General features: G+C 42.1%; 1 protein-coding gene across 1 annotated transcript in view; it reads left to right on the forward strand.

The window, feature by feature from the left end:
• The window catches only part of ckap5 (cytoskeleton associated protein 5), a 41,440-nt gene extending 14,661 nt beyond the window's left edge, over positions 1 to 26,779 (forward strand). Inside the window, 35 exon segments of the mRNA XM_018704024.2 lie at positions 908 to 1,072; positions 1,459 to 1,587; positions 1,701 to 1,871; positions 2,023 to 2,124; positions 6,030 to 6,140; positions 6,647 to 6,739; positions 7,709 to 7,894; positions 8,061 to 8,155; positions 8,296 to 8,479; positions 8,576 to 8,727; positions 9,958 to 10,132; positions 10,694 to 10,807; positions 12,407 to 12,535; positions 12,639 to 12,833; positions 12,952 to 13,078; positions 13,242 to 13,327; positions 13,739 to 13,849; positions 14,387 to 14,509; positions 14,709 to 14,858; positions 14,946 to 15,107; positions 15,109 to 15,150; positions 15,231 to 15,366; positions 15,489 to 15,682; positions 15,780 to 15,952; positions 20,108 to 20,281; positions 20,397 to 20,517; positions 20,972 to 21,151; positions 21,265 to 21,452; positions 22,887 to 22,962; positions 23,050 to 23,238; positions 23,339 to 23,476; positions 23,625 to 23,708; positions 23,797 to 23,956; positions 24,037 to 24,158; positions 24,844 to 26,779. Of these exon segments, the coding sequence (XP_018559540.1) occupies positions 908 to 1,072; positions 1,459 to 1,587; positions 1,701 to 1,871; positions 2,023 to 2,124; positions 6,030 to 6,140; positions 6,647 to 6,739; positions 7,709 to 7,894; positions 8,061 to 8,155; positions 8,296 to 8,479; positions 8,576 to 8,727; positions 9,958 to 10,132; positions 10,694 to 10,807; positions 12,407 to 12,535; positions 12,639 to 12,833; positions 12,952 to 13,078; positions 13,242 to 13,327; positions 13,739 to 13,849; positions 14,387 to 14,509; positions 14,709 to 14,858; positions 14,946 to 15,107; positions 15,109 to 15,150; positions 15,231 to 15,366; positions 15,489 to 15,682; positions 15,780 to 15,952; positions 20,108 to 20,281; positions 20,397 to 20,517; positions 20,972 to 21,151; positions 21,265 to 21,452; positions 22,887 to 22,962; positions 23,050 to 23,238; positions 23,339 to 23,476; positions 23,625 to 23,708; positions 23,797 to 23,956; positions 24,037 to 24,158; positions 24,844 to 25,107 (5,001 nt within the window). The 3' untranslated portion in view covers positions 25,108 to 26,779.
• The last annotated feature ends 227 nt before the right edge of the window (positions 26,780 to 27,006 follow it).

Raw genomic sequence — 27,006 nt, forward strand, 5'->3', positions numbered from 1 at the left:
TGTTAAATCAGCATAAGATATCGTCTCATATTTATCGCTGGCTCCTGAATTGAATCGAATTGAAATTGTATCATAGCAGACTTTGCAATATTGGCAAACACTGAAAAATAGAAAGCTCCTGTGTCCATTGAATCGATAGAATATTGTATCATGACAAAACTTGTAATTTCCACCCTTATTAACATCACAGTATGGTCAAGTGCAATATCCAAATCATAGAAGCTGCAGTTTTTTGATAAGATAATGTGTCACAACTCAATCCCTCCACCCTCCACCATCACCTCCAGTACCAAACTGAAATGGACAGTGCAGACACTAAGGTTTATGACTGTCCACCGTAGTGCTCCTGCTCCTACACATGTAGGACACAACAAGAGTTAATGATGAGTGGGAGAAAACAAAGGCCTCAGTAAAGACATGAAATACTGGTCAGTGCCATCATGTTGCCTGTGTTCTATAAACACACCAGCAGCAGAAGCTCTGTGGAAAGTACCTATAAAAGAGTGTCCTGGGAGCAGCATGGCAGCCACTGCACACAAAACATTCAGTTTGTTGTAGGGTTTTCTGCTCATAGGAAATATACAAATTTGTCTCTGGCTAAAAGGCTTCAATTTCAACAATAAGTGCATATGTCTACTGCAGAAGTACTGAGCTGGAAGGCCCCTTCTCCAGCAGTGAAATTCCCTTCATTGTTCATTAAAGTAAAGGGACGCTGCAAACCTTCATCTATTGAGTCATAATTTAACTTGACTGCTGTTTTTTATAGAGCACTTTACTGACTCTGCAGACAAGCCTCTAATGCATTTGTGAGGATGCCCTTATCTATGCTGAATGGATTGTTTTTTTTTGTTTTGTTTTTTGTAGTTTATCTAATGTCATATTTACTATGATGTATCTTTTTTTTCAGACCACTCTGCAGAACCTTTCAGAGGACATCCTAGCCGTGATGGACAATAAAAACCCTTCCATTAAGCAGCAGGCCTCTTTGTTTCTGGCCCGCTCTTTCAGACACTGTACGCAGGCCACTCTGCCCAAGAGCATCCTCAAACCCTTCTGTGCTGCTCTCATTAAGGTACATACACACCCTGGGTGGAGATGCATCAACAGGATTATTTCATAAATAACAGTATCTGTTTATTGTCCTACACTATCTCAATCTCAGACTGAAATTAAGTGAAAATACTGGGGAAAAAGTGGACAAGTACTGCTGCCACAGAGTAATAAGTAAAGCACCAATACTACCATTTAAATGTATACCGTGTTAGAGTTAAGGTTGAACAGTTTATCAGAATTATTAAAATCACAGTAGGGTCAAGTGTAATATCCAAATCACAGGAGCTGCATGTTGCATTGTTGATGAAGGTAAAATGTGTCACACCTGATATTATAAATCATATTCTCCAGTTGTGTGTTACCTGTACTGTACTACACCTGTACTTTTCTCTTGAACCATCTCAGCAAGTGAATGACTCTGCTCCAGAGGTGCGTGACGCTGCCTTTGAAGCTTTGGGGACAGCAATGAAAGTGGTGGGAGAGAAAGCTGTGAACCCTTTCCTGGCTGACTTGGATAAACTGAAACTGGATAAGGTGAGGATCAGGGATGGGATGGAAGGATGAGGGATGAATTCAAAACAGTAGAAAGGTCCTGTTTTTACTGTTAGTAACTGCAGAGCACTGACCTTTGGTTCATATGTTAAAAGATAAAGGAGTGTGCTGATAAAGTGGAGCTCCCTGGAGGGAGGAAGGGTGCAGGAGGAGGAAGTGGAGGAGTGGGGGACAAAAAGTCTGCAGCTAAAGCTCCTCCCCCTGCTGAAGCTCTACCCAAATCCTCTGCCCCAACCAAGAAGACCCAGACTGCTGCTGCCAGCAAGGTATGCTCTGAGCAATGCATATGAAGAAAATTACAGTAGATTAAATAGAAGAAGTAGATTTTGTCACCTGGTTTCTGGGTCACAGACAGTATGACCCAATTTATATAAGTGGCATTATCAATCTACAATTGAAGTGTTCTGTGTCTCTCAGCCGTCAGCAGGTCCAGCAAAGAAAGGCAAACCACCCTCTGCAGGTGGAGGAAAAAGCAAGAAGATGTCAGACAGTAAAGAAATCACAGAGAGTGAACTGTCGGTAAGTCTGTGTGCACTCACACACACCTTTCAGTCAAAGCTTTTGACAAAAGCTGTGTCACAATACCCAATATCAGCCCAAAGAGAACATGGTTCACATCCTCAGAGGGTTTTCCCTCATTAAAGTGAAACACACACACACACACACACACACACACACTAGGGATAGACCGATATTCGGCATTTTGACGCATATCGGCATCGGCCGTTTTTTTAAATCCGACGGCCGATAAGAGATCAATTTAAAACGCGGTTATTTTGGCTTTGATGCAGCTGCGCCCCTCTGTCTGCAGTCAGTCACTACTCTGTCTCCAGCATCGTCCTGCCCACAGCACCATCTGATTGGTTACACACAGAGCCACGCAACAGCCAATCAGCAGTGAAAGCTGTGCTTACACACACTGAACAACAGCCAGTGTGCTTTTTGCACCACAATCTGGTGCTGTTCAATTGGAACAACTAATTGATTTGAGATTCACATTTCTGTGCAAATTTTATTTAACTTTGTTTTATTTACTTTATAAAACTTCAGATATATTCAGAAAATATTTATTTATTTATTTAAAATTTCAGTTAACTTTATAAGAGATGCTGCTGACCCTGGGAACTCCCTGCACTTTTTGTTTTTGTTTGAACTTAAAACAAAGATAAGTGAAAGATAACATAACATTTCAGTTATATTGAAATTTTGGAAAACTTTATTTACTGTAGAAAACTTTAGGGAGCTATTTATTTGCTGCTGAGCCTAGGAGCTCCCTGCACTTTTTGTTAGAATTTTAAAACAAAGATGTCTATTGCCTAAGATAAAAAAGAACCTTTAACATGTTGCAAATCTGGAGAAACTGTTTGATAAACATATGCTTAAAGGCATTTAAACAAAGTTAAGTGTTGGAGTTTGTATTATTCAAAATTTTGACACCAATATTTTCATTTTTACTGCAAATGAATATCGGCACCAAATGTCGGTTATCAGCCTCCTTGACTACTAATAATTGGAATCGGTATCGGCCCGAAAAAAACATATTGGTCTATCACTAATATATATATATATATATATATATATATACACACACACACACGCACATTATGTTGTCTTTTATAACCTATGTTATGGACTGAATGGACTGTACTTATATAGCGCTTTTCTAGTCTTTTCGACCACTCAAAGCGCTTCACACTACAAATCACATTCACCCCATTGACACACATTCATACATCACCTCTATACAATAGTGCTTTCTAGCACAGACACACACATTCACACATCAGAGGCAACTTGGGGTTCAGTATCTTGCCCAAGGATACTTCGCCATGTGGACTGGAGGAGCCAGGAATCGAACCACCGACCTTCGGATTGGTGGGCGACTGCTCTACCTCCTGAGCCACAGCCGCCCCGTCCCCGTCCCCGCCCCCCGCCCCCCCCCACCCCCCCCCACCCCCGTTATAAAAGGCAACATAATATGACAAGACACAAAAGTAAAAAAAAAAAAAAAAAAATTGAAATGTGTCTGTGTGGGTCTCTGAGGGTTTGTGTACATAATAAGAGACTCATTTTCCCTATGAAGAGTTTATTTCCTCTGTCAGCAGAAGAAATTACATGATGAGGCTTCAGAAAATCCTGTTGGTTACACTGAGCCTCAGTAACAAATTTAAGGCTCAAAGAGTGAACTTGAAGAAACTAATTGGACTTCAGTTCAAAACTGAAGTTACAGGTGCTTTCACGTGGACACACAAAATCCCATGAGAGAGAGCCAGACCACCGGGAGCTCCATGGATTGTTGTCGGGGCCTACAGATGATGGAGGCGGCGCAGAGAGAGGAAGCAAAAACGAGGATGCAGAGCGGGTCTGCTAGCTCAGCTACGGAGACAAAACCACAAACCTCCGCTACCATCCATGTTCCTCTCAAACGCCAGATCCCTTGTAAACAAGACGGACAAGCTTCAATCACAGATAGCCTACAACTGCCTCATCCGTGCGTGTTGTCTGTTGATCATAACGGAATCCTGGCTGCACCCGCAAATTCCAGATGCTACGGTGGAACTAGCAGGCCATTCATCACCATGACCGCAACAAAGCCTCTGGGAAAAGTAGGGGAGGGGGACTGTGTTTATGTGCTTGAAGACTGGTGCATAAACAGCAGAATAACAGACAGCCACTGCTCTCCAGACCTCGAGGCCATGTCTGTCCAGTGTAGACCATTCCACCTGCCCCGGGAGCTCACAGTGGTCATTGTTACCGCTGTCTACATCCCACTGGATGCTAACATTAGCTCAGCGCTAAGCCACCTTCAAGACATCATAAACAAACAACAGAGGAATCATCCTGACGGCGTCCACATCATCTCAGGGGATTTTAACCAAGCATGCTTAAGGACTGTACTCCCCAAATTCCACCAGCATGTCAAATGTCCAACCAGGGGGGGAAAGGACATGATCAACATTAAGCATGCTTATAGAGCGACCCCCCCCTCCCCCACCTAGGACAATCCGACCATCTCTCCCTGCTCCTCATCCCGGCCTACACCCACCTCAGAAAGCAATCAAAACCCAAGCACCCAAACCATCAAAACCTGGCCTGAAGATGCTCTCCTACAGCTACAGGACTGCTTTGCGTGCACAGAATGGAACATCTTTGAACATCAGGACCTTGAGACACACACACAGACTGTCCTCTTCTACATCAAGTGCTGTGTAGAAAACGTGACAGTCAACAAATGCATCCGGGTCTTTCCAAACAGGAAACCCTGGATGACAAGTGAAGTCCAGGCCCTGATCAGGGTGCGTAACTCAGCCTTCAGGATGAGGGACAGCTCACTGCCAGAGCCAACCTGAGGAGAGGCATCCAACAGATAAAGGAGGCCTACAGGAAGAAGACAGAGGGCTATCTGATGGACAACAACCCACGACAGATGTGGAGGGGCATCCAGACCTTAACCAACTACAGAGGCCAGGCCCACATCCTCCAGCAACAGCAGCAGCACACTGGCAGAGGAACTTAACAACTTCCACCACACACCAGAAAATACTGCCTTCCTCACAACCCTGGCTCAGCAGCGGCTGCGTTTCCTGCGTGTGCTCAGGAAAAACAATCTGGACAAGAAGCTGCTGTTGGCCTTCTATCACTCCTTTGTGGAGAGTGTACTAACATACTGCCTGAGTGTGTGGTACACAGGCTGCACAGCTGAGGACAGGAAAGCTGTGCAGAAGGTCATCAACCCTGCCCAAAAAATCATCGGCTGCCCTCTGCCCTCCCTGGAGAAAATATCCAGATCCTGCTGCCTTGGGAAAACCTGTTGCCCTCCAGACGGCGCTTCAGGTCAATCAAGTCCCACACCACCAGACTCACCAACAGCTTCTTCCCCTGGGCCATTTGGACCGCAAACAAACACTGACCATACCCCCCACCCACTCACCTCACCACACCGCACCACACACACACACACACACACACACACACACACACACACACACACACACACACACACACACACACACACAGAACCAAGGACACTATCCATCCACCTCACACCTTAAAGTGTCCTAGTCTGTTTCTTGCACAGTCGTGTACTGTGTGTATGTAAATTGTGTAAAATTAGGGCACATTTTTGTATTATTTGTGTACATTTTGTATTTCTTATTGTAGATAATTTTTTGGAGCACTATTTGTCTTCGTGGAGCACTGACAATTTCGTTTTAACAGAGGAGCTGGTTCTCACACCATCCATAAAAAATATCTGCTGATGCGAGTGAATAAATTATTTTTCAAACATAATATTAAGGGATATAATAGAACATGACAGGTTCAGTTTTGCTTTAGTTGGATGTCTCATCCCTGATTGTCTGGTGTCACAGTATTACTGTTAAAATCTCTGATCATCACTGAAGTGTGTGTGTTTGTTATGTCAGGTGGAGGTGTGTGAGGAGCTGGCAGCAGGTGTACTTCCTGCTTCCTGCCTGCAGCAGCTGGACTCAGCCAACTGGAAGGAGAGACTGGCCAGTATGGAGGAGTTCCAGAGGGTAAATACAATCATTAGTTGGTTGAGTCACTGACAGAAAATTAGTTGGCAGATATTTTGATAATTAGATTAATTCTAGCTTCTTAAATGTGAGGATTTGATGCTTTATATATATATATATATATATATCTAACAGTAAAGTCAATGTCTTTTCTTTTCTTTTTTACTGTCATTCAGATAAAACAAACCATTTGAATCCATCACTCTGGGCTGTCAGATATTACAATTGACATTTCTCTCCATGTTGTCACATTCAATAGACAAAATAATTAATTGATAAGATCTGTAGTTGTAGGCCAACTTTGTACTGAAGTAAATATTGAAAGTTTTTGTTGTAAAATGTGGATGTCAAAGAAACTCATGCTGTTTGAAAAACATTATTATGATTATTATTATGATTATTATGTTTTCAATGCAGAAGACATGAAACTCAACATTACAGGCTGGTGTGTCGCTACCAAAAAAATATGAAGAAACATTAATTCATAGATTGACATTTTCCTCTAGGCTGTTGAGACCATGGATAAAGCGGGGATGCCCTGCCAGGCCTTAGTCAGGATGTTGGCCAAGAAACCAGGCTGGAAGGAGACCAACTTTCAGGTAAGTGCCTGTGTTCCTGCACCTGAATGAAACTGTTCCTGAAACAACGTGGCAACAGCTTGGACTTGGAAAGTAACATTCCCTCCAATTTTGACTGGGTTTGGCTTTTTGTTATGTTGTGTGTATTATTGACTCAGAAATATATGGCTTCATGCTCTTCCTACTCAGTAGAATGAGAATTCAGTGTGAATCTTTCTTCTGAACATTTCTCTGAAGCAGCATCAGTTTCTGATGACACAGTTCAGCTGGATCATCAGTCAGAAAGCTTTAACTTCAATTAGCCTATAGTGACGTCCTGAGGACATGTACAAATCATAAGGCTACTACTAAGGATTTCAGTGCTTAATGCACATGAACCGGTCCTACTGGAGGAAACGTCATTTTTTTCTTTTCCCTCCAGTTGTTATTTGTATCTGAATGTATTGATTCTGTTTGTGGATTATTATTCAATACTCCAGGTCATGATGAGGTCTTGGAATTTGTAATATTATTTATTGGGCCAAATGTAGGGGAATTGATAATGATTATCACTGTTTTCTACCTTACGCACAAGGATTTTCTCTGTGAACAGAAATGATGATTAAAATGTGTTAATTACTGAACAACATCATTCTGTCCCACAATCTAACATTATCCAGGAGGAAAACCGATCGAAACAGAAACAAGACAGTTGTTTCCTTTATTGATCACACCTACAGTGGCTGCAGTTTCACGGTTTTTAAGCAGATAGTGAATAAGAGTTGGGTTTAATACACTTGAGTTGGTTCTATGATTTGTCCAATGACTAACAGATGTTAAGTAAGGGATGTTTGATAAATTGATCTGTCCAAGCTCTTCAGAGTAGAAATGAAACCACTGGAGCAGCCTTTGTGATGGCAGACCACAGTGATTTCCAGGTCAGGGGAGGAGTGATCAATAAGGACTGAGATGTACCTGGTCTAATGTCTGGTCTTCTCTCTCCCTGTGCAGGTGATGCAGATGAAGCTGCACATTGTGGCTCTTATAGCCCAGAGAGGAACGTTTTCAAAGACCTCAGCCTCTGTGGTTTTAGATGGCTTGGTGGATAAGGTTGGAGACATCAAATGTGGTGGAAACGCAAAGGAGGGACTGACGGCCATCGGAGAGGCCTGCTCACTGCCGTGGACTGCAGAACAGGTTTTTAGAACATTTCTCTGAACAGAAGAAAACTTAATTTTTAAAGTTTTCCTACACACAACTTGACAGGAGATGTTTTTTATCCCTAAGATCCAAAGGGTTCAGTAGATGATGATGATGATAGACGGACTTACTGCATTTACATGGTGTGTATTTTATTTGTCAGGTTGTCTCTATGGCGTTTGCACAGAAGAACCCCAAAAACCAGGCAGAGACCCTCAACTGGCTGGCTAATGCCATGAAGGAATTTGGCTTTGCAGGGTAATTTCCAGTACTTGTTTTAAAACTCATTATATCAAAGCATTAAAAAAGTAAAGTTAATGTTTTGGCTGAAGAAGACAGACAAAAGATGTTACAGGGCCATAAGGACATTGGTTGACCTATTGACCTTCTCTCTCCAGTATCAATGTGAAGGGTTTTATCAACAACGTGAAGACAGCTCTGGGAGCAACTAACCCTGCCGTTCGGACGGCAGCCATCACCCTGCTGGGAGTCATGTACCTCTACATGGGCGCTCCTCTACGCATGTTTTTTGAAGATGAGAAACCTGCACTCCTCGCACAGATTGACGCCGAGTTTGAAAAGGTATGAACACAGAGACTTTAACTTTATAGTCATCTTGGCAACTAGTTCTCCTCAGGGAAAATAAGAGATCCATCTGTATGTGTATCACTCTCACAGATGCAGGGCCAGTCTCCACCACCTCCCATCCGATTCACCAAGAAGGCAGCGGCAGAGGAGGAGGGTGATGATGGAGAGGAGCAGGAAGAGGATGGAGGAGGAGGAGGAGGAGGACAGGACATCATGGACCTACTGCCCAGAACAGACATCAGGTAACCAACACAGATGGTGTAATACAAAGCCTCTCATTTGACCTATACTGGTCATGAATATATGAACATAAATACAATAATTGATGAATACATCTTATTTTTATTGATTTTTTTTTATTTTTTATTTTTTTATTTTATTTACTGAATGCTGATCCAAGTTCAAGGTGTTGACTTGGTATTCAGATTCTCCAGAGGCCTGTACTATGAAGCAAATTCAACATACTCAGGATGTCTTAAAAGTCAGGCTGAGGATTTATTGTAAATAAGTACAATTTTTTTTTTTCCTCTCTCTCTCGCTCTGAGTGTGCATTTTTATTCTTTTGTCTGGTGATTTTATTCTGAGTTATTGTGAATATGTGATGCAGATAAAAAGTGACAGCAATGTCTGCCAAAGCGGAGAGGAAAGAGTCAACGTCAGAGCTCAATCTGACTGTAATGTTTGTTTTTAATCGTAGGAAATATTCAACAGTTTGTGGATAAAAAAGCATCTTTGTTCAGTTAAAATGAAGTTCTAACAGTAAGCATCTTATCGTTTACTGTGATGAACTCTCTCTGTTTGTTAGAAGCTCTGTTGTGGATGTATGGAAAGATTGGAACAGCTTAAACAATTCCACTGATCTGTAGAAATATCTATCAATCTCTATTATTTGTCATTTTATTGTAAATTCTTTTGTCCCTGTCGGGATCCTGCTGAAATGATGATGGTGGTTTTGCAGTGAGCTGATCGGTCAGTAGTTGGGCTGTTGACAGGTTTTGATTTGATCCTTTGAAGTTAACTTGCTCTGGAGCAGGTTAGCCGTTCAGCATAAGTTGTTATGGCAATTTACCCTCAGTCTGCTCGAGCCTCTGTGGATGTGGTAGAAAAATAAGTCTGATCCATGTAGGCTCCACCTCACAACTTGCAGGACTTAAAAGATCTGCTGCTGAGGTCCTGGTGCCTGATACCAGAGGACACTTCAGAGGTCTGTGGAGTCCAGGTCTGATCCCCACAGTATTAGGCAGGTTGTTTTAATGCTGTGGCTGATCAGGGTATTTGTTTGTGTATCAGTGTGACTGACCAAATATCTTGATAAGATCTAATATAATGTTACACCACCATATATACACTTACACATTAGATATTTACTCAGAACATTAACCTGACAGAGGGACAGCCCTAACGGACTCTGTCCAAAATGTTGCCTATTCTCTCTCCTCTCACGTCTCTCTCTCTTCCCTCCTGTATTTAAGTGACAAGATCACATCTGATCTGGTGTCTAAAATTGGGGATAAGAACTGGAAGATCAGGAAGGAGGGTCTAGATGAGGTTGCAGCCATCATATCAGATGCCAAGTTCATCACAGCCAACATTGGAGAACTGCCTCTGAGCCTGAAGGGACGACTCGGTGATTCCAACAAGATCCTGGTTAGTAAGAGAGCAGGCCTGTCCTGTCTATTAAGATTCAAAGCTCTAGGTTTGTACAACACTTTTTTGTTTCATTTGATTGAGACTGGTCAGTTCACTTGGCTGAAACCTTGTGCTGACATTTCTATGAACATATCAGAGACATGTTTGGAAAAAGGCCCACTCCTACACTAAATAAAAAGCAAAGATCATGGCTGCTCATATATCTTTCATCTAAATTCACATTGGCTTTAGATTTAGGCCTAAATATGAAAGGAATAATGTAAAGAGAGCTGGCTCTGCTTTGAGGTTTTAAATATGGGCCATACTTTATCGTTAGTTATTGTTTTATCTTACTGTAGTTAATACACAGCTGAATACTGAAAATGATCACACAAATGTAACTTTCAAGGGCTGTTTTGAGAAAAAGATTAGCAAGCCTGTCCTATGTGATTTTTTTGCCCTAATTAGGAAACAGCCAGTTTTTAAAGTGATAAAGATATTTTAAATTTAACTGGAGAAGGATTGAAGAACTGTTTTTCACACTAACAGGATATGATCATCAATGTTTATGGTCTCCAGGTCCAACAGACCCTGACCATCCTGCAGCAGCTGGCTACAGCCATCGGACCTGGACTGAAACACCATGTTAAAACACTTGGAATCCCTGTTATCACTGTACTGGGAGACAGCAAGGTACTGGGAACATACACTCCACCAGCAGTAATACATCTGTGTTTCCACACTCAACAGCAATGACAATACAGTCTGTAGGACAGAAGTGAAGTTGATGGTTTTTTCAGAAACACTGAGAACCATCAATACAGATTATACTGTAAATATCAACAGAAGAAAACTTAGAAGTAGAACATACTAATACAAAATAATTGACTGAAAAATACAGTAAAATATCCTGTTTAAAAAGAAAGCAGTAATGTACAGTTAATACAGTAATGTACTGTAATGTTTATTTTGGACACTTACAGAGTTTATATGATGAAAAGAATAAAATTAATCCAAAGAGGACAGAAGGGACCAGGTTAATTCACAGACCAACGTTTAAATACTGTTGTGTCTTTGTCAGAGTGGAAGTGGACTAAGGAATGAAGCAAACAGTTACATTGGAGAACTGGTCAAACAGGGTTTCAGATATATTAGATAATGAATCCAAAAGTGGGTGTCCAAGTACCACACCTCTAACACCAGGTCAGAAACAAAACAACACAGACCTCATCTAAAGTGACAAATGTAAGAGTCATGTTCGAGACATGCTGCCTGTTTAATGACATGTTCAACCATCAGAGTCACATCACCAGAGATCTGAGGCCTGTACTAAGAAGTGATGTTACTGGCTTATCAGGGTAATTTTAAAAAATTTAGGAATTTCCGCGGCATTTCTAAACTGCTCCGAGCATTTTGTGTTCGTGGTTAACTAAGTGTTACCGGTGTTACTAGGCTTAGTGTTTTGAATAGCGATTTGAATAATCATTTAAATGGGGGTGGGGGGAATTATTGTCCCAAAAGGCAATGTAATGCGACAGGCTGTTGTAATTGTAGACTACATACTAAAACATGCAGCATTAATGATGGGAAATACGAATGTGCACCCCTTTATACAATGTTTATATTTCAACCAGGTTCAGATTTCCACTGAGGCTGCTGCTGAAATACATGAAGTTCATACTGAACATAACAGCATTACATTCATACATATACAGCCTGAGTGTTCCAGGCAGAACATCATTAACAGTGAGTAACCGCTCATTTTCAGACATGTGACCCACATGTTGACTGTAATCCAAGTATCCAAAAAATTAACACATATTATACATCCTTACATCTCATATTACAGTGTAACTTTAAGTGAGGTCTATGTTCTTTAGTTTTTGAGGTGGTGTTAAAGGTGTGGTACTTGGAAACCCTGGGATTCATTATCCAGTGAATGTGAAAGCCTGTTCAACTAGTTAACCAGTGACAAGAAATGGGAACAGACCTAGACTAGGTTGACTGTAGGTCTGTTTGCCTCACGTCCTTGTCCACAGTGAAGGTTGAAAAATGAGTCTGTTTTCACAGTTAGAGGCTCTAAACTGTGGGCTCCAGTCCCCTTTGTCCTCTGAACATTTGGTGTTCTCTGGCTGAGAACCACCTGATTTAGATGTTTTGTGCTACAAAAGATGGAGAAGCCTGTTTTGAAATCAGCAGAGGCATGAGAAGATGAAGACCTGTTGATCTGGGGACAGTGTCACAAACCTGACCGTGTGGTGCTGATGGACATATCTCCCTGTTCCTCTGCAGCCTAATGTAAGGACAGCTGCCATGACCACTCTGCAGGCCTGGGTGGAGCAGACTGGGATGAAGGAATGGCTGGAGGGAGAGGACCTGTCAGAGGAGCTGAAGAGAGAAAACCCTTTCTTACGACAGGAGGTACACACAGATACACACTCACTGTGTCTTTGAAGATGAGAATCCTGTTTTCAGGAGAGCAGAAACTCTTGATATGATTCATAAAACTGCCTTCTTCACACAGATGCTTGGCTGGTTAGCAGAGAAGCTGCCCACCCTGAGGACAGTACCTGGGGATCTGATGCTGTGTGTCCCTCAGCTTTATGCCTGCCTGGAGGACAGAAATGGAGATGTGAGGAAGAAAGCTCAGGACGCCTTGCCCACCTTCATGATGCACCTGGGTTACGACAAAATGACCAAGGCTACTGGGAAACTCAAAGTACTGAACTGACATATTGTGCTGTGGATAAAAAATAACATTGTGCATTTTATCAGTTACCAATGATTCATCTGTCTTGTCTGCAACTATTAATGTGTCCGTCCTCATCTCCCTCCAGCCGGCCTCTAAGGATCAGGTGATGGCCATGTTAGAAAAGGCCAGAGCAGTGATGCCAGCCAAACCTGCTGCTCCTGCCAAAAGTGGAGGGGGAAAAGGCTCTGCAGAGCTGAGCAGAGCTGCTTCAGGTTTGTATGATGACACAATGAGTCTCACACTAAGACAGATTTCTCAATGTCAAACCATATCTGTACTGCTGTGTGGTGGTTTGAGCCATAATATAAAGTCTGGGATTGACTTCTGATAGTCGATGCTGTTTGAGAAGACTTGACCTGTGCTTGTCCCCTACAGCCTCCAGGTCTCAGGCAGCCAGTGAGGATGTTGTTGACAGTAAACCTGAAGTGAAGAAGGTCAGAGGAGGAGTGGCTGCTAAGAAGGTATGTCTGTCCTGTTTGTCTTTTTCAGTGTGGCACAGGAACACAGAACTTTGGATATTGTGTTACTCTGTGCTGCCTAATAAATCTTTTAATGGCTTTCTATCCAGACTGGGACAGAAAAGACTGGATTTCGCTCCCCATTCATTTCAACAATGAACAGAGCAAATCCAGCCTTACCCCACTAATCTTTATGGTATTACATTTTTAGACACTGAAAATGTGCAGCTGGGTAAATATTCACACAGCACCATTTGTACTTCAGTTGTTGTTGTTAGTCCTGTCAGTGGTTGTGCACATCAAGCCTGTACATCTGATATGGTTTCCTTTTTTGTCTGTGTGCACACCTTTTGGTTTTTCTGACTCATTTCATGTCAGTGAAGTGTAAACACTATGGTTTTTCTATTCACCCAGCCTCCCTCCCCTCCCGAGGAACCTGTCCCTCCCCCTCCCTCCAAGGACAAGGACAGTAATGGTAGTAAAAAGCTCCCCAGCAAAGGGAAGGCTGCTGCTGGCAGTCAACAGGTAGATGTGTAACAGGCATCCAGAGTGTCTCAATGGACACTTGACTGTCGTTAACCCCCGGCCGGCTTCTCTCTACCTTGACCTGGTCCGATCTCGGCTCAGTCTAATACTGTCTTTCTTGAATCACTAATACTGCCACGGAAATAAAACAGTATAATCAAATGCACATAGACGCACAGCTGTGAGTGAAATATGTTTTGAGCTTTAACATGTACTGGCCTGTGGACAGGAGAGAATTAAAGTGTGATTTATGCATGCTTACAGGAGTGGAGCACAAACTGAGAGGTCACATCAGTATTTCAGGTCACTCACTGCATGAATGTGTCTGAATGTCTTAGTTTCATGTTATGGAATAATCTCCGTGTTTCCTCACAGTTTGTGTTAACCTGCACTGAGGCCTTTTCAGCGTAACACCTCTGTCTCATGTTTCTACTCTGACTTCCGGTCACTTCCACACACCTCATGAACAACATGATGACTCATGATGATTAGTGCACAGTGATTGCTGACTCGTTGTGGTGTCTCCTCCCCCCTCAGGGTGCTGCTGCTAAAAAACCTCCTGCCAAAGGCCTGAAGGATGATGAAGATAAATCAGGGCCGATCTTCATCCTCATCCCCAATGCTAAGGAACAGAGAATCAAGGAGGAGAAGCAGCTGAAGGTACCTGACCAGCTGTAAAACATGTCATGATCCCTGTGTGCAGCAGCAGTTTAACTAACACTAACAGGAACAGTCCAGTATGGTGTAGTCAAAGTAGACTGACTGACTGACAACTGAAAAAATAGTTGGCCCTTACTGAGGATGTCCATCACACAGAGCTAACCAGAACTGTCAATTAAAGTCAAAATGTTTCTTTTAGATTTTGAAGTGGAACTTCATCACTCCTCGAGATGAATATGTGGAGCAGCTGAAAACTCAGATGTCCACCTGCTTTGCTAAGTGGCTGCAGGATGAGCTGTTTCACTTTGACTTCCAGAGACATGTCAAGGCCATAGGAGTCATGATTGAGGTAATGATTGGTCTTCTCTCTGAGAGGTCATGTTTTAGATGAAGATTTGTTCTGGTAATAAAGTGTACGTGTGTTTGTATGCAACAGAGGTTGGAGAGTGAGAGTGAAGCCACTATCAGCTGTCTAGACCTGATTCTGAAGTGGTTCACGCTACGTTTCTTTGACACCAACACCACAGTCCTGATGAAGGTGCTGGAGTATCTGAAGCTGCTGTTTGCCATGCTGAACAGAGAGAACTACCATCTGACTGGAGTATGAGGCCAACTCTTTTGTCCCCTACCTTATACTCAAGGTGAGCACACCTTCATCTCTCAGAGTAATGAAACCAGCCTCTGTAAAGCTCCTCTTTACTTAGTTTCATCTCTTCTTCAGGTTGGAGAGTCAAAGGATGTGGTCCGCAAAGATGTGCGGGCCATACTGACCATGCTGTGTAAGGTTTACCCAGCATCCAAGGTCTTCCCTTTCCTCATGGATGGAACCAAGTCCAAGAACTCCAAACAGAGAGCTGGTACATCTCTATAGACAACAAGCTATCTGGCTAAAGCTGTACCCATTACTGTTCCATTGTAAGAAAACATATTGGAGGAGAAGTTTTGTAATGTGTTCCTGTGGTTTCCTTCTCATCCTCAGAGTGTCTGGAGGAGTTGGGCTGTTTGATAGAGGGCTATGGGATGAATGTTTGCCAACCAACTCCAGCTAAGTCTCTGAAGGAGATTGCTGTTCACATCGGTGACAGAGACACATCTGTCCGTAATGCCGCCCTTAACACTGTGGTGGCTGTCTATAATGTCTGTGGGGACCAGGTTTACAAACTAATAGGAAATGTAAGACAGAAATAATCCCATTGTCTTTACTCAACCCCAAAACCTACTGTGTAGAGTTCTTCACTGTTCTTCACTTCACTTCTTCCATCATTTCCAGTTGTCAGAGAAAGACATGAGCATGCTAGAGGAGAGGATCAAGCGTTCAGCCAAGAAAACTCCGGCAGCTCCGGCCAAGCAGAGTGCGCCTGAGAGGTCTCAGAGAGAGCACACGACCAACCCCAACGCCACCTTCCTCCGTAAGCCTGCACAGGAGGACCCCAACAAACTCAAGTAGGTCACCTCTGATTCAGCCCTATGGGATGACATGTGAATCTAAACCTATGAGGAGACCAATGACACATGCTCACCACAAAATATTTAATACTGAGGAACAGTCAGTGTATGAGCGACACATTGATTTCCACAGAACATTGCTGAAAATATGACAGTTAAATTCTAAAGTGAGGCAACAAATCAGCATAATTCATTTAGTGTAGTGTTTATATTATAAAACATCAACCTGCCCAGGGACTGCAAATTTTCATCAGCAGTTTCTGGGCAAACATTAGGATGGATTAATAAAGTAAAATGAGTAAATGTTGCTTCATTAAATCGCTTAAAACATTCCCCAGACAATAAGTGTATAGCAAGCTTTCTAAATATTTGTCCAATTGACATAATAACTCACTGACGGTGATGAAGAGAAAGACTTTGTTAAAATGAAAACAAATCTCTTTGCAAGCCCTCTTCAGTTTCTGTAACAGATAAAGGCAGTTTATTTGTCAGTTTTAACCTGGGTTGGATGATAAAACAATACAATTATCATTATAATTTAATGAAGATATAAAATGATGATATAATTTTCCGTCATAGAAATATAACAAATTGCATTGTTCAAGTTAGGTTTTAAATTAGTTAGTTTAGATTTTATCATTCTAATAGTTTTTCTGCCTCAGTGTAGAAAAGTGTTCACTATGTCCTAACTATAGAGAAAAGTTTAAATCCACAGTTAACTGTCAGCTTCACTAAAATATCAGCCTTAAAATCTGAAAGAAATAATTTGACCATTCATTGTGATAATTATTAATAACAATTGATGAAAAATTATTATTATTATTAATAACTTTAAACTTTAACAAAAGAAAACATGAACTTAACAGTTTGGACAGAAATGTAGGAAACATAATGAACACAGTGTAAATTAGTATTTTACTTAATACTCCTTTGGGCTTTATAATTTTTTACCTTAGACATTAGAAAACACCAGATTTAAGCAGATGGTCTGTGAAATGTCTTCATCATATTAAACCCCAACTTTTCCAGTTGTTTTTCATCAGCATGTTACTCATCAACCACCCACCTCTTAAATCTGTCAGAGCCATCAGAGACTTGTACTTGTTCTTGCTATGGACTGTAGTCATATTTGTTCCATAAATCTTTTTAATGTTTGCATCCTGCTCTCAACTAATGTGTCCTTCTCTTCTCACTCTGTTTTACTCAGTCATTGCATGTTGGGTTGCTCTCACAGACACTTATTTAAATTTAAAGAGAAAATTGGCTCATAAAATCATAAATTCTCAGCTGTCTGTGAAACCAACCTCAGTGTGTCTCTGGCCGGCTGGTTGCTGGAGGGTTGCCAGTTGGTTGTTTGCTGCCTGTCTTCTGCCCATCTATCTCTTAACCCTTCATCTTTTTTTCCTGTGTGATCTCCTCCTCTCTCTGTTCTGCCTGCCTTCCTTTTGGAGCAGAATAATGTATCGCACATATAGGATGTGAGTACCTCTTCCTCTTCTCTGTGTTGTCATTGTAACAACTCCTCTGAATGCAATTTAATATCCACTATTCAGAAGAATACTGATTAGGAGAGATGTGGCATTTGAGTTTAGAGCTTCTCCACATGGTAGGGATTAGGGAATAAAGGTCCAGCCTTGTTCCTCCCTGTCACGTGGAAGGCAAAGCACCAGATTAATGATCTAAATGTCCTGCTGCTTCATTCTTCTTCCCTCATCACCCTTTTGTCTTAGTTGTGAATCATGTGTATCTGTACCTGGTGATGAAATGAACTGTCCCCTGCCTTGTCGAACACAATCCTCCCACCTACAAATATAGGGACACTTATAGGTATTCTTAATAAATCAGCTTTTGGCAGTTGCACAAAGACAAGTTGTTGCCCACTGGTGGCCACATTTATGGTCTCAAATATATACATACTTACTCGGATAGCAGTTGTCATGGGTCACTCTGAACACACCTAGTCAAGACAATACGGAAATCAAATCCATCTTCACGTCACATGTCATTAATCATCCCCATGTCCTCTCTGACTGGTTGGTTCCTTACGTGTTTGTGTGAGGGTGTTAGTAGGATGAAAATGTGATGTATCAGTGGACAGACATGAAAACCTTAGTTATGTGTTAGTTCTTCTTCTAGTATTGACACAAGTCCTCAGTGGAGAGGTTATGTCTTATTGAACCCTGATGACAACACTGCACACTATTTCTGTTTCTGTTCTGATCATTACCATGGTTTTCCTGCCTTTATTTGGATCAGACTCACCTGTTTACCTGGCAGAGACCAGAGATCAAGGCTCACTGTTTGTTTAGCTCCATGCTGTACTAACATTAGCTAGTGAACCTACTGAAGAGTGACTAGTTTACTGGTGCTGAGTCACAATATCCAGTGAGAGCTGTGACTGACACAAAGGAAACTCCCTGCACACATGTTTCAGCCTTAGTTCAGCCTTAGTTCAGGCTGTAGTATAGCTCTCTGCTCTGTAAATGACTCATCCAAAAGTAACTTATGTTTTGTATTGTTTTGTTTCATTGTCCCATAGTTGATTTGACAGAGTTGTGTTGGGTGTCTGCCTGTGTAGATTAGGAAGAGACCTAGTTCATACAGCCAATGAAATTAATAAAGCAAAATACACAATACGGACTAGAAACAACAGCCCACATTAGCTTCACTGCTTAAGTCTCCGTTATCTGACAAACAGGAACACATGTCTCAGCTTACTAAACAATTAACCTACCAGACATTCACTGGTGAGGAGTGACCTACTACATCAATTTCAGTTGATTGGATGAGCTGCTCAGCCACAGCACATTAATTAGCAGGTAAACATACCTGCTGCATATCATTTCTGATATTTCCTAAATTACCTTTTTTCTTCTGTTTTAATAAACCTTAACATGCTGACATTATTTTTTACTATAATAAGGGATGACTAAATGTATATGTTAAGACTGTTAACACCTCAAAGTAAGCAGAACATTTGTGAAAACATCAATGAGCGTATGGAAGCTAAGAGGCAGACACAGTGTACATTTAAAGAACAATGCTAAAACTGGACACAAGGACAGATCTTTGTCAGTCTTGGTGTATCAGTGGATATCACTGTCCCACCACCACTACCTTTCATTCTGCCTTGTGATCAGTACAGAGATTGTTTGGTGTCACATTGTATAGGCTATAGCAGAGGTTTTCAAGCAGAGGTGTGCCTCCCCAGGAGGATTTGGGAGTGTGTGAGTGTGTGGGCTGGTGTTCTAAAGACAGTATGAAGTAATTATAATTTGGCCCTCTGATTTGATATCATTGACCTTTTAATGATACAGGAATGCGGTGGATTTCATTGTCCTGCTTTTTTAGTCATGTATAATTTATAGTCTCAAAAAGTAAAAATTCTGTTCAGGTTTTTTTGGGCAGTGGTTAAATAACAACAGGTGAAGCAGCAGCAGTTTTGAGTGGTTGAATCTTTGCAGGATGACCACAGCTCCACCCGATCAGTCCTCTGTTCAGAATGATGGAAAAGATCTCAGCACACCTGGATCCATGCAGTGTTTTTACTTTGTATTTCAGTGATTGAATCTTGAACCAGATTAACACAAAAATCTGAGTCACTCAAATTGTGTTGTAGAAATAGTCCATCAGTTGGTTTCTTTAGCTTTCATCCAGCTAAAATCTACCTTATGTTGATGACTAATTAATTATTCATCATTTAATGTGGCCAACAAAGTAAAATGTTTAGTATTTGTGTTTTTATTCCATTTATTAAGTCACACTTTCAGTATTGTTATTTCTTGTTTTCTAAACGATGAAACTGCTTCAAAATCAGTGCTGATCAGCTCCAGCTCTGACAGTCGGACTGTACTCTGGAAAACATCAGACTATTCACAGACTTTAATACTTAAATATTAGATTCTGAGCTCTTCATTAGAATTAGAAAAAAGATGTAAATTGGTTATTATAAAATGTTTCTTGGCATATGAGGATCGGATGATGATGGAATGACTGATCCTGTCAGAAACTAAAACTGACGGGTAAAACCCTAACCTTAACCCTGAGCTGAAAGGCTTTGATTGATGATTCACTGGTCTAAATATACTGTTGGTCCTCTCTCTCTCTCCCCTCCACCATCTATCCTCCAATCACTCCTCTACGTTCATCCAGTCAAGCCCGTCAGAACACCCAGCACAGCGAGTCCTCCCACCCCTCCATCCCCAAGGAGTTCCAGTTAGACCTAGACATGATTGAGATGGACCAGAGCAGAGTGTGTGAGCTGCCAGACCTGGTCCAACACAAACTTGACGAGCTGCTGGAGCCCATCATGATCCCCGAACCCAAGTAAATACACTCAGGACTGTGTACACACTGAAGCACTTACACAGTTCAGAGAGAATTAAACATTAAAAACACAAACGAATATTTTTTTAATGTTAATGTTGTTTTATGTTCATAGGATGCATTCTGTTTCTCCACACTTTGACGACCTCCACAACAGCACAGCCTCCACTATCAACTTTGTCATTTCCCAGGTAGCCAGTGGAGACATAAACACCAGCATACAGGCGCTGGCACAGGTACCCCACACACACACACACACACACACATACATATATATATAGAAATAGAGTGGTTTGGTCTAACACGTTATGTCCTGAAGCCACTCCAGCATTGTCTAGAACTTGGATGAGGATAATTAAAGCAACCAGAAAACATCTGACCACAGTTGGAGCCACAAAGGGTCTGAATACTTTTGTAAATCAGAGGTTTCACTTTTTGATATTTAATACATTTGCAAACAATTCTAAAAACATGTTTTCATTTTGTCATAATAGGTTATTTAGTGTAGATTGATAGGAAAAGAAACTGCAGCTTTATCCATTTAAGATTAAAAAATAAATAAAAATTACACCCGTGTCCAAAGACGGAGGGGTCTTAACAGAGAGATTGATTCACTGATCTGCTGTGATCCACTGTCATTACAAGAAAATGTTTCAAAGTCAGATCAAACATGTGGTTTGTGGCCCACAGATTGATGAGGTGTTGCGGCAGGAGGACAAAGCAGAGGTCATGTCAGGACACATCGATCAGTTCCTCATTGCTACCTTCATGCAGCTCAGGCTCATCTATAGCACACACATGGCTGATGACCGCATGGACAAGAAGGACATCATCAAACTGTACAGCTGCATCATAGGAAATATGCTATCTGTGAGTCACCGCCTGCTGCTGCTCTGCTAATGTTATTTATCAGTAACTGTAACCACAGTGGTAGAACCTGAGGTGGAGGTGTCTTTCTGACCCTCCTCTTTTCCCTTTGTCAGTTGTTCTCTATGGAGTCCCTGGCCAGAGAGGCATCTATGGGTGTGCTGAAGGACCTGATGCATGGCCTGATAACACTGATGCTGGATGTCAGGGTGGAGGACATAGAGGACGGACAGCAGGTCATCAGATCTGTCAACCTGCTGGTGATCAGAGTCCTGGAGAAGTCTGACCAGACCAACATGATCAGGTCAGTGTGAAGCAAAGCTCACAGCAAAATGAAACAATTATAGTTCACAATCAAAACTCCAGCTATAGATAACTTTGAGGGACATAAGTGTACAGTGATTGGTTTAACACGAGCCAACACAGCACCAACCGCCATTTTAAAAAAAAAAGTGATGTGAAATGATGAAATGATAAAAGATATCGATATATATTGCGATAGAACCTCTCCTCAATAGACATAAAACATGGTTGAAAACAATGTCAGTAGAACTTATTTCACCTATGTTCTGACAGACAATATGAAAAGCCAATGATAATGAGACTAGCGCCATGCCAAACCAATCATGTGGCTGGAACAGAGTTGCAGACACGTCTGGTTAGGTTGACGCACACATCACAGCAAGCAGGAGCAATACATGTGCTAATATTTAGGATACTGCAGCCGTGTGCAGCAGTACATCAGGAGTAGGAGCGAGATAAAAGAGAAAATGACAACCAAAAATGCTAACGAAAACTCGAGTGACATCATTACATAGTCAACATTTAAGGGGCAGCCCTAAAATTGACCTTACTGTATCTTCACATCTCACTTAGGAGTAAAAGGGAAGGTCTAAGATCAACGGAAATAGTGATTTGATTTATATCGAGATATATATCGATTAAAAAGAGATTAAAAAGCATATCGTAATATGATTTTTTTTTTTTTTTTTTTCCCTGTATCGCCCAGCCCTACATGTAAACAACAGCTTGTTACTCATACAACAATATCTTGACATTGCTAAACCAACTGCTGCCAAATTTATGTCACCTCAGTGTTCCTGTTGGTGGTGTAAATTCAAACACAAAGATCCTTTAAGGTTTGTAGCTCTCAGGGAGCTCCACAGTACACAGTTCCTCTCATGGACTCCTCAGAAATGTTTGTACTGAAAACTCCTCATGTTTCCCAAATTATTTTCATTCTGATGTTAGAAATGGTAAGAAATGGTTTGATTTATTTTGCAATACACAATGTTAACTTTACCATGACTGAAATTTCTGACTTAATTAAATTTCTGACTTAATTAAACTCTCGCTTCACTGAGGGAGCACAGAGACCTCTTCAGATGGGTCTGGTCCCAGCAGCTGGTCCAAAATACAGACTGTAACAAGATGGACAAAAATAAATCCATTCATTTTCTTCCACTTAACTGGAGGTGGGTCACAGTGGCAGACGAGGTAGCCCAGACCTCCCTCTGGGGGTATTCAAGGCTTTCCCAGACCCAATGAGATATGTAGTCTCTCTAATGTGTTCTGAGTCTGTCCCAGTATCTTTGACATGTCCAGAAAACCTCCAATGAGAGGTGCTCAGGAGCCATCACCTCGGCTTAACAATATGAAGGAGCAGCAGCTCTCTAGATGAACCGTTGCTGTTGTTGACCTGTTGAGTTGACCTCCTCCCCTCTCCCCTCCCTTGCAGTGCTCTGCTGGTTTTGCTTCAGGACAGTTTAATTACAACAGCTGGTCCCCCCATGTTCTCTGAGCTGGTCATGAAGGTAAGGAGGATCAGCACAGGACACATCCCACACAGTACCATTCCTGAGCCTGCTGGACTCATGTGTCCTGTGTTTGTGTGTATTCAGTGTCTGTGGAGGATGATACGCTTCCTCCCAGAGACCATTAATACCATCAACCTGGACCGGATCTTACTGGACGTGCACAACTTCATGAAGGTTTTCCCCAAAGAGAAGCTCAAGCAGCTCAAGAGTGATGTCCCACACCGAACCCTCAAGACCCTGTTACACACACTCTGCAAGCTCACTGGGGCCAAGGTAAAACACACACACCATACACCAAACAGCGAGCAGTACTTAATTAAGTGGTTTAGATTCTGGGTCAGACTTGTTGCTATGTTGATGTCTTGATGAACAGATCCTGGACCACCTGTCAATGATAGAGAATCGTAATGAGTCTGAGTTGGAGGCCCATCTGAGGCGGGTGGTCAAACACTCTGGAAATCTGTCAGGACTCAAAAGTGACCGAGGCAGTGAGAAGACGGGTCTGCGCACGGTGAGAAACAACACACACACAAAGGTTTATTGTAGTCTTGTTAAGAATTTCTACAAACTCAGTCGCTCTGTCTTCTGACCTCTCTAAATGAGCTCATAATTGGATTGAGATATGTAACATGAGTTTTTCCCTCATGTTTTGTTGCCAGGAGGATCGAATGTCAAAGGCAAAGGTCAGTGACATCCTGTCTGAGATCTTCAAGAAGATTGGCTCCAAGGAGAACACTAAAGAGGTCAGCTCTGTTCCACATCACCTCTGCTGCACAAAGGTTTATTCCAACAAAGAACATCAGTTCAGTAATGTGTCTGTTCTCCTGCCAGGGTCTGACAGAGCTGTATGAGTACAAACAGAAGTATTCAGATGCAGACCTGGAACCCTTCCTCAAAAACACATCCCAGTTCTTCCAGAGCTACGTGGAGCGAGGCCTTCGTATGATCGAGTCTGAGAGGGAGGGCAAGGCACGGATCCAGACCTCAGCAGGTACAACAGGAAGCTTTCTCTGTGTGCTGTGGTGAGAGTGAAGTCAGGAGTCTGTAGTAACACTGGCTTTGTGTTTGCAGTGATCCCTCAGCATGGCATGGACTCCAGTATGACCAGTAACAACGAGGAGCTCAAACCAGCTGTTTACTATGAGAGACTTAAAATCCTCAGACAGAGACAAGGCCTGGAAAACACCTCCAGGGTTCGTTAAACACACACACGCCAAGCCTTTAAGAATGTTACTTTTATTCAGTTCATGTGAGTTTTTGTACCCATCTGCTGATTTGGGGGTTTGGTTTTGTAGTACACTGACTATTAGTTTTCTTCCTTCTATCCAGTGCTCTTTTTGTTTTATCTCTTCCAAATGTAAAGTCTGTAAAACTTAAACTTGTTTAGAGAGTTTATCATTACTGCTGTTTTGAACAGATGTGGCCCTGAGCAGCAGTGATCAGAGCTATTGCAGCTCTCATTTTCCTCTGTGTCCTCAGAGAACAGACTGCCTTCATCAAAATGATAAACAACACGTCTCTCTGAGCAGTGTTTGCTTGATAAGCTCTAACGTCAGTTTCCTGAGCCTTCATAAAATGTTGGTCATATTCTAAACAAAGTGTAGGAAATGTCAGATCCACTATTAGATGATATATGGAGTCAGTATGTGGTAACACCGGCCAACTGTGAATGCCAGTGTTAGCCCGCAGAGGCCTACCACTGCCTTCATATTAAAGTGCCTCAGTATCAGCAGTAGCTTTGCACATGTTTAAATGAGTGGAGCAGAACAGGAAATAGAATTTAATGTGGATCAGTCCGAGGCTGCTGGTTCTGATCCGCTCAGTCTGTACATGTCGGCTATCAGCCTGACCTAACCTTCCTCCTGTCTCTACCTGCAGCAGGGTGTTGGAGGGAGTGATGACGAGCCTCAGCAGAGACCTCCCATCTCGTCCCTGCTGTCATCCAAGCCGTCGGTGGCCTCCTCCACCGACATGCTCCACAGTAAGCTGTCTCAGCTCAAAGAGTCCAGAGAGATGTACCAGCAGGAACACAACGCACATTCCCACTCCCCGACACATGCACACACTCGCTCTGCCTCGCCAGCTGCCAACCTGGACGACCTGAAGAAACGTCTGGAGAGGATAAAGAGCAACCGGCAGTAAGGAACGCCTCCTCACCACTTCATCTCATCACAGAGCCTGTGGATTTCAGCTGATAGTAGAAAACATTAAAAATACATCCTCCTTATTAACTCCCTCTGTCTTTACATCCTTGTTCTGGTAGATGGACATAGGAAGCACTTGGATACTAAAGTCCTCCCCACCCCCACCCCCACCCCCGTATCAACAAATAGCAACAGACAAACAAACCCTCTAATTTAAACCTGACTCCACCCACTGTGCCTGTATGTTAGAAATCAAACGCACCCTCATCTGACTCTAGGTGACTACATTCAGACTGAGAGACCGGAACAGAAAACCATCCAGGTGTTTTTAGATTATGACTCATGAAAAGACACAAACACACACACATTTTCACTGCAGTATAACAATGACACAGTGACACCCCCCACCCCCCCTCTGTTTTAGTGTCCTGACATGTTTGTACATATTTAAAGATTGTTGTTATGGAGCTTCTCTTGTGCTCACAGGAAAACACAGTGTTGTTTTCTTCCTGTTTTCATGTTGAACCACATCTCTTCTGCTGCTGCTGCGTGAGGGTGGAGAAACACTGAGACTGCCCCCTTGTGGCTGAACACTGACCACTCAAACACTGTTAGGATGGCAGAGTGTAATCCTCAATGAGTTTAGCTCAAGAATCTAGTGATTTCAGAGAGTTTATCTTTACTTTGTGACAGTAAAGATAAAATCCTGATGACTGACTGACAACAACAACAGCACAGAGGCTGTCTCTGTTTCAGAATAGCACATATTCCAGACTGGGCCTGGAATGCCAGGACTGAGTTTTAATGGAAGACAGTTCTGTCTCCTGATCTGTCTCCTTTTCAGACATTTAGCTGCGTCTACAGAACCAGAGCTGAACTGGTTTTACTCAGTGACATGGAGTCCTCTGTCTCTGTCCCAACCAGACTCTTAAAACCCCCTTGTATGTTTGGTAGGCCTTACACAGGACAGATGTTGTGGCCTTGAGTAGATTGATTGTCTAAAGTCTGTGTTTTTCACTTCTTCTTCTTTAAGAGTCATAGATTTTCCTAGTGGAGCGTAGACCTGCAGACCTTCGGTCAGACCTGCAGGCCTGTGCTGGTCCTCTAAGACTCAGTTCTAACAGTGAGCTGGTTTAGGTCCAGACCAACAGAGGCGTGTACAGCTGTGTTGAAGTTGTGTTATGGACTGTGCTGTGGGTCGACATTTGGCTGTAAATACTGTATGTAATGTCCTCCATTCACCCCACCCCCTCCCCAATAGCCCAGTTATTTAACAGCAGTCATGGAATGGGACTGTAGAGCCAACATGGCTGACACTGTAATGAACATCAACCCAACTCTGTTTATGGGGATGGAGGAAGTTGACCTGTGGTGTGTGTGTGTGTAGAGCATGGCATGAAGGCAGTGTTTTCATTTTCTCATGTAAATAAAGTTTGCATTAATTAAACTTGTGTTTAATGACATTGTTTTTCCTTATAAAGACGCTGATGATGATGATGATGGCCCTTTCATCTGTTCTGTAGCTGAATGTTGAGTAAAGAAAAACACAGTAACATTGTTTTTGTATTTAATTCACTGTCAGTACTGGTCTTACATTGTTGCTCTCCGCTTTCCTTGTATAATCCATTGTGGAAAATGGCAATAAAGTCTTGTTTTTTTTAACAATCCAACTCTGACGCTGTCACTTCTATTCATCTGTACTCACATGCTCATATGTATTTAACTCATTATTCTTATTAAATGAACAGTGGTTTCAGATTCAGAAGAGCAAAACAACTCAGTGTGAATTTGTCTCCATATTTAGGTTGTACTTGAAGTTGCTACATGTCATCAGGCTCTTCCTGTTAAATATTTCCAGGATCAGTTTCAAAACCTGATGCATGCTCCTTGTGTCTTC

The sequence above is a fragment of the Lates calcarifer genome, linkage group LG10 (genome assembly GCF_001640805.2).
Source record: "Lates calcarifer isolate ASB-BC8 linkage group LG10, TLL_Latcal_v3, whole genome shotgun sequence".
In the NCBI taxonomy this organism is placed as follows: Eukaryota; Metazoa; Chordata; class Actinopteri; family Centropomidae; genus Lates; species Lates calcarifer.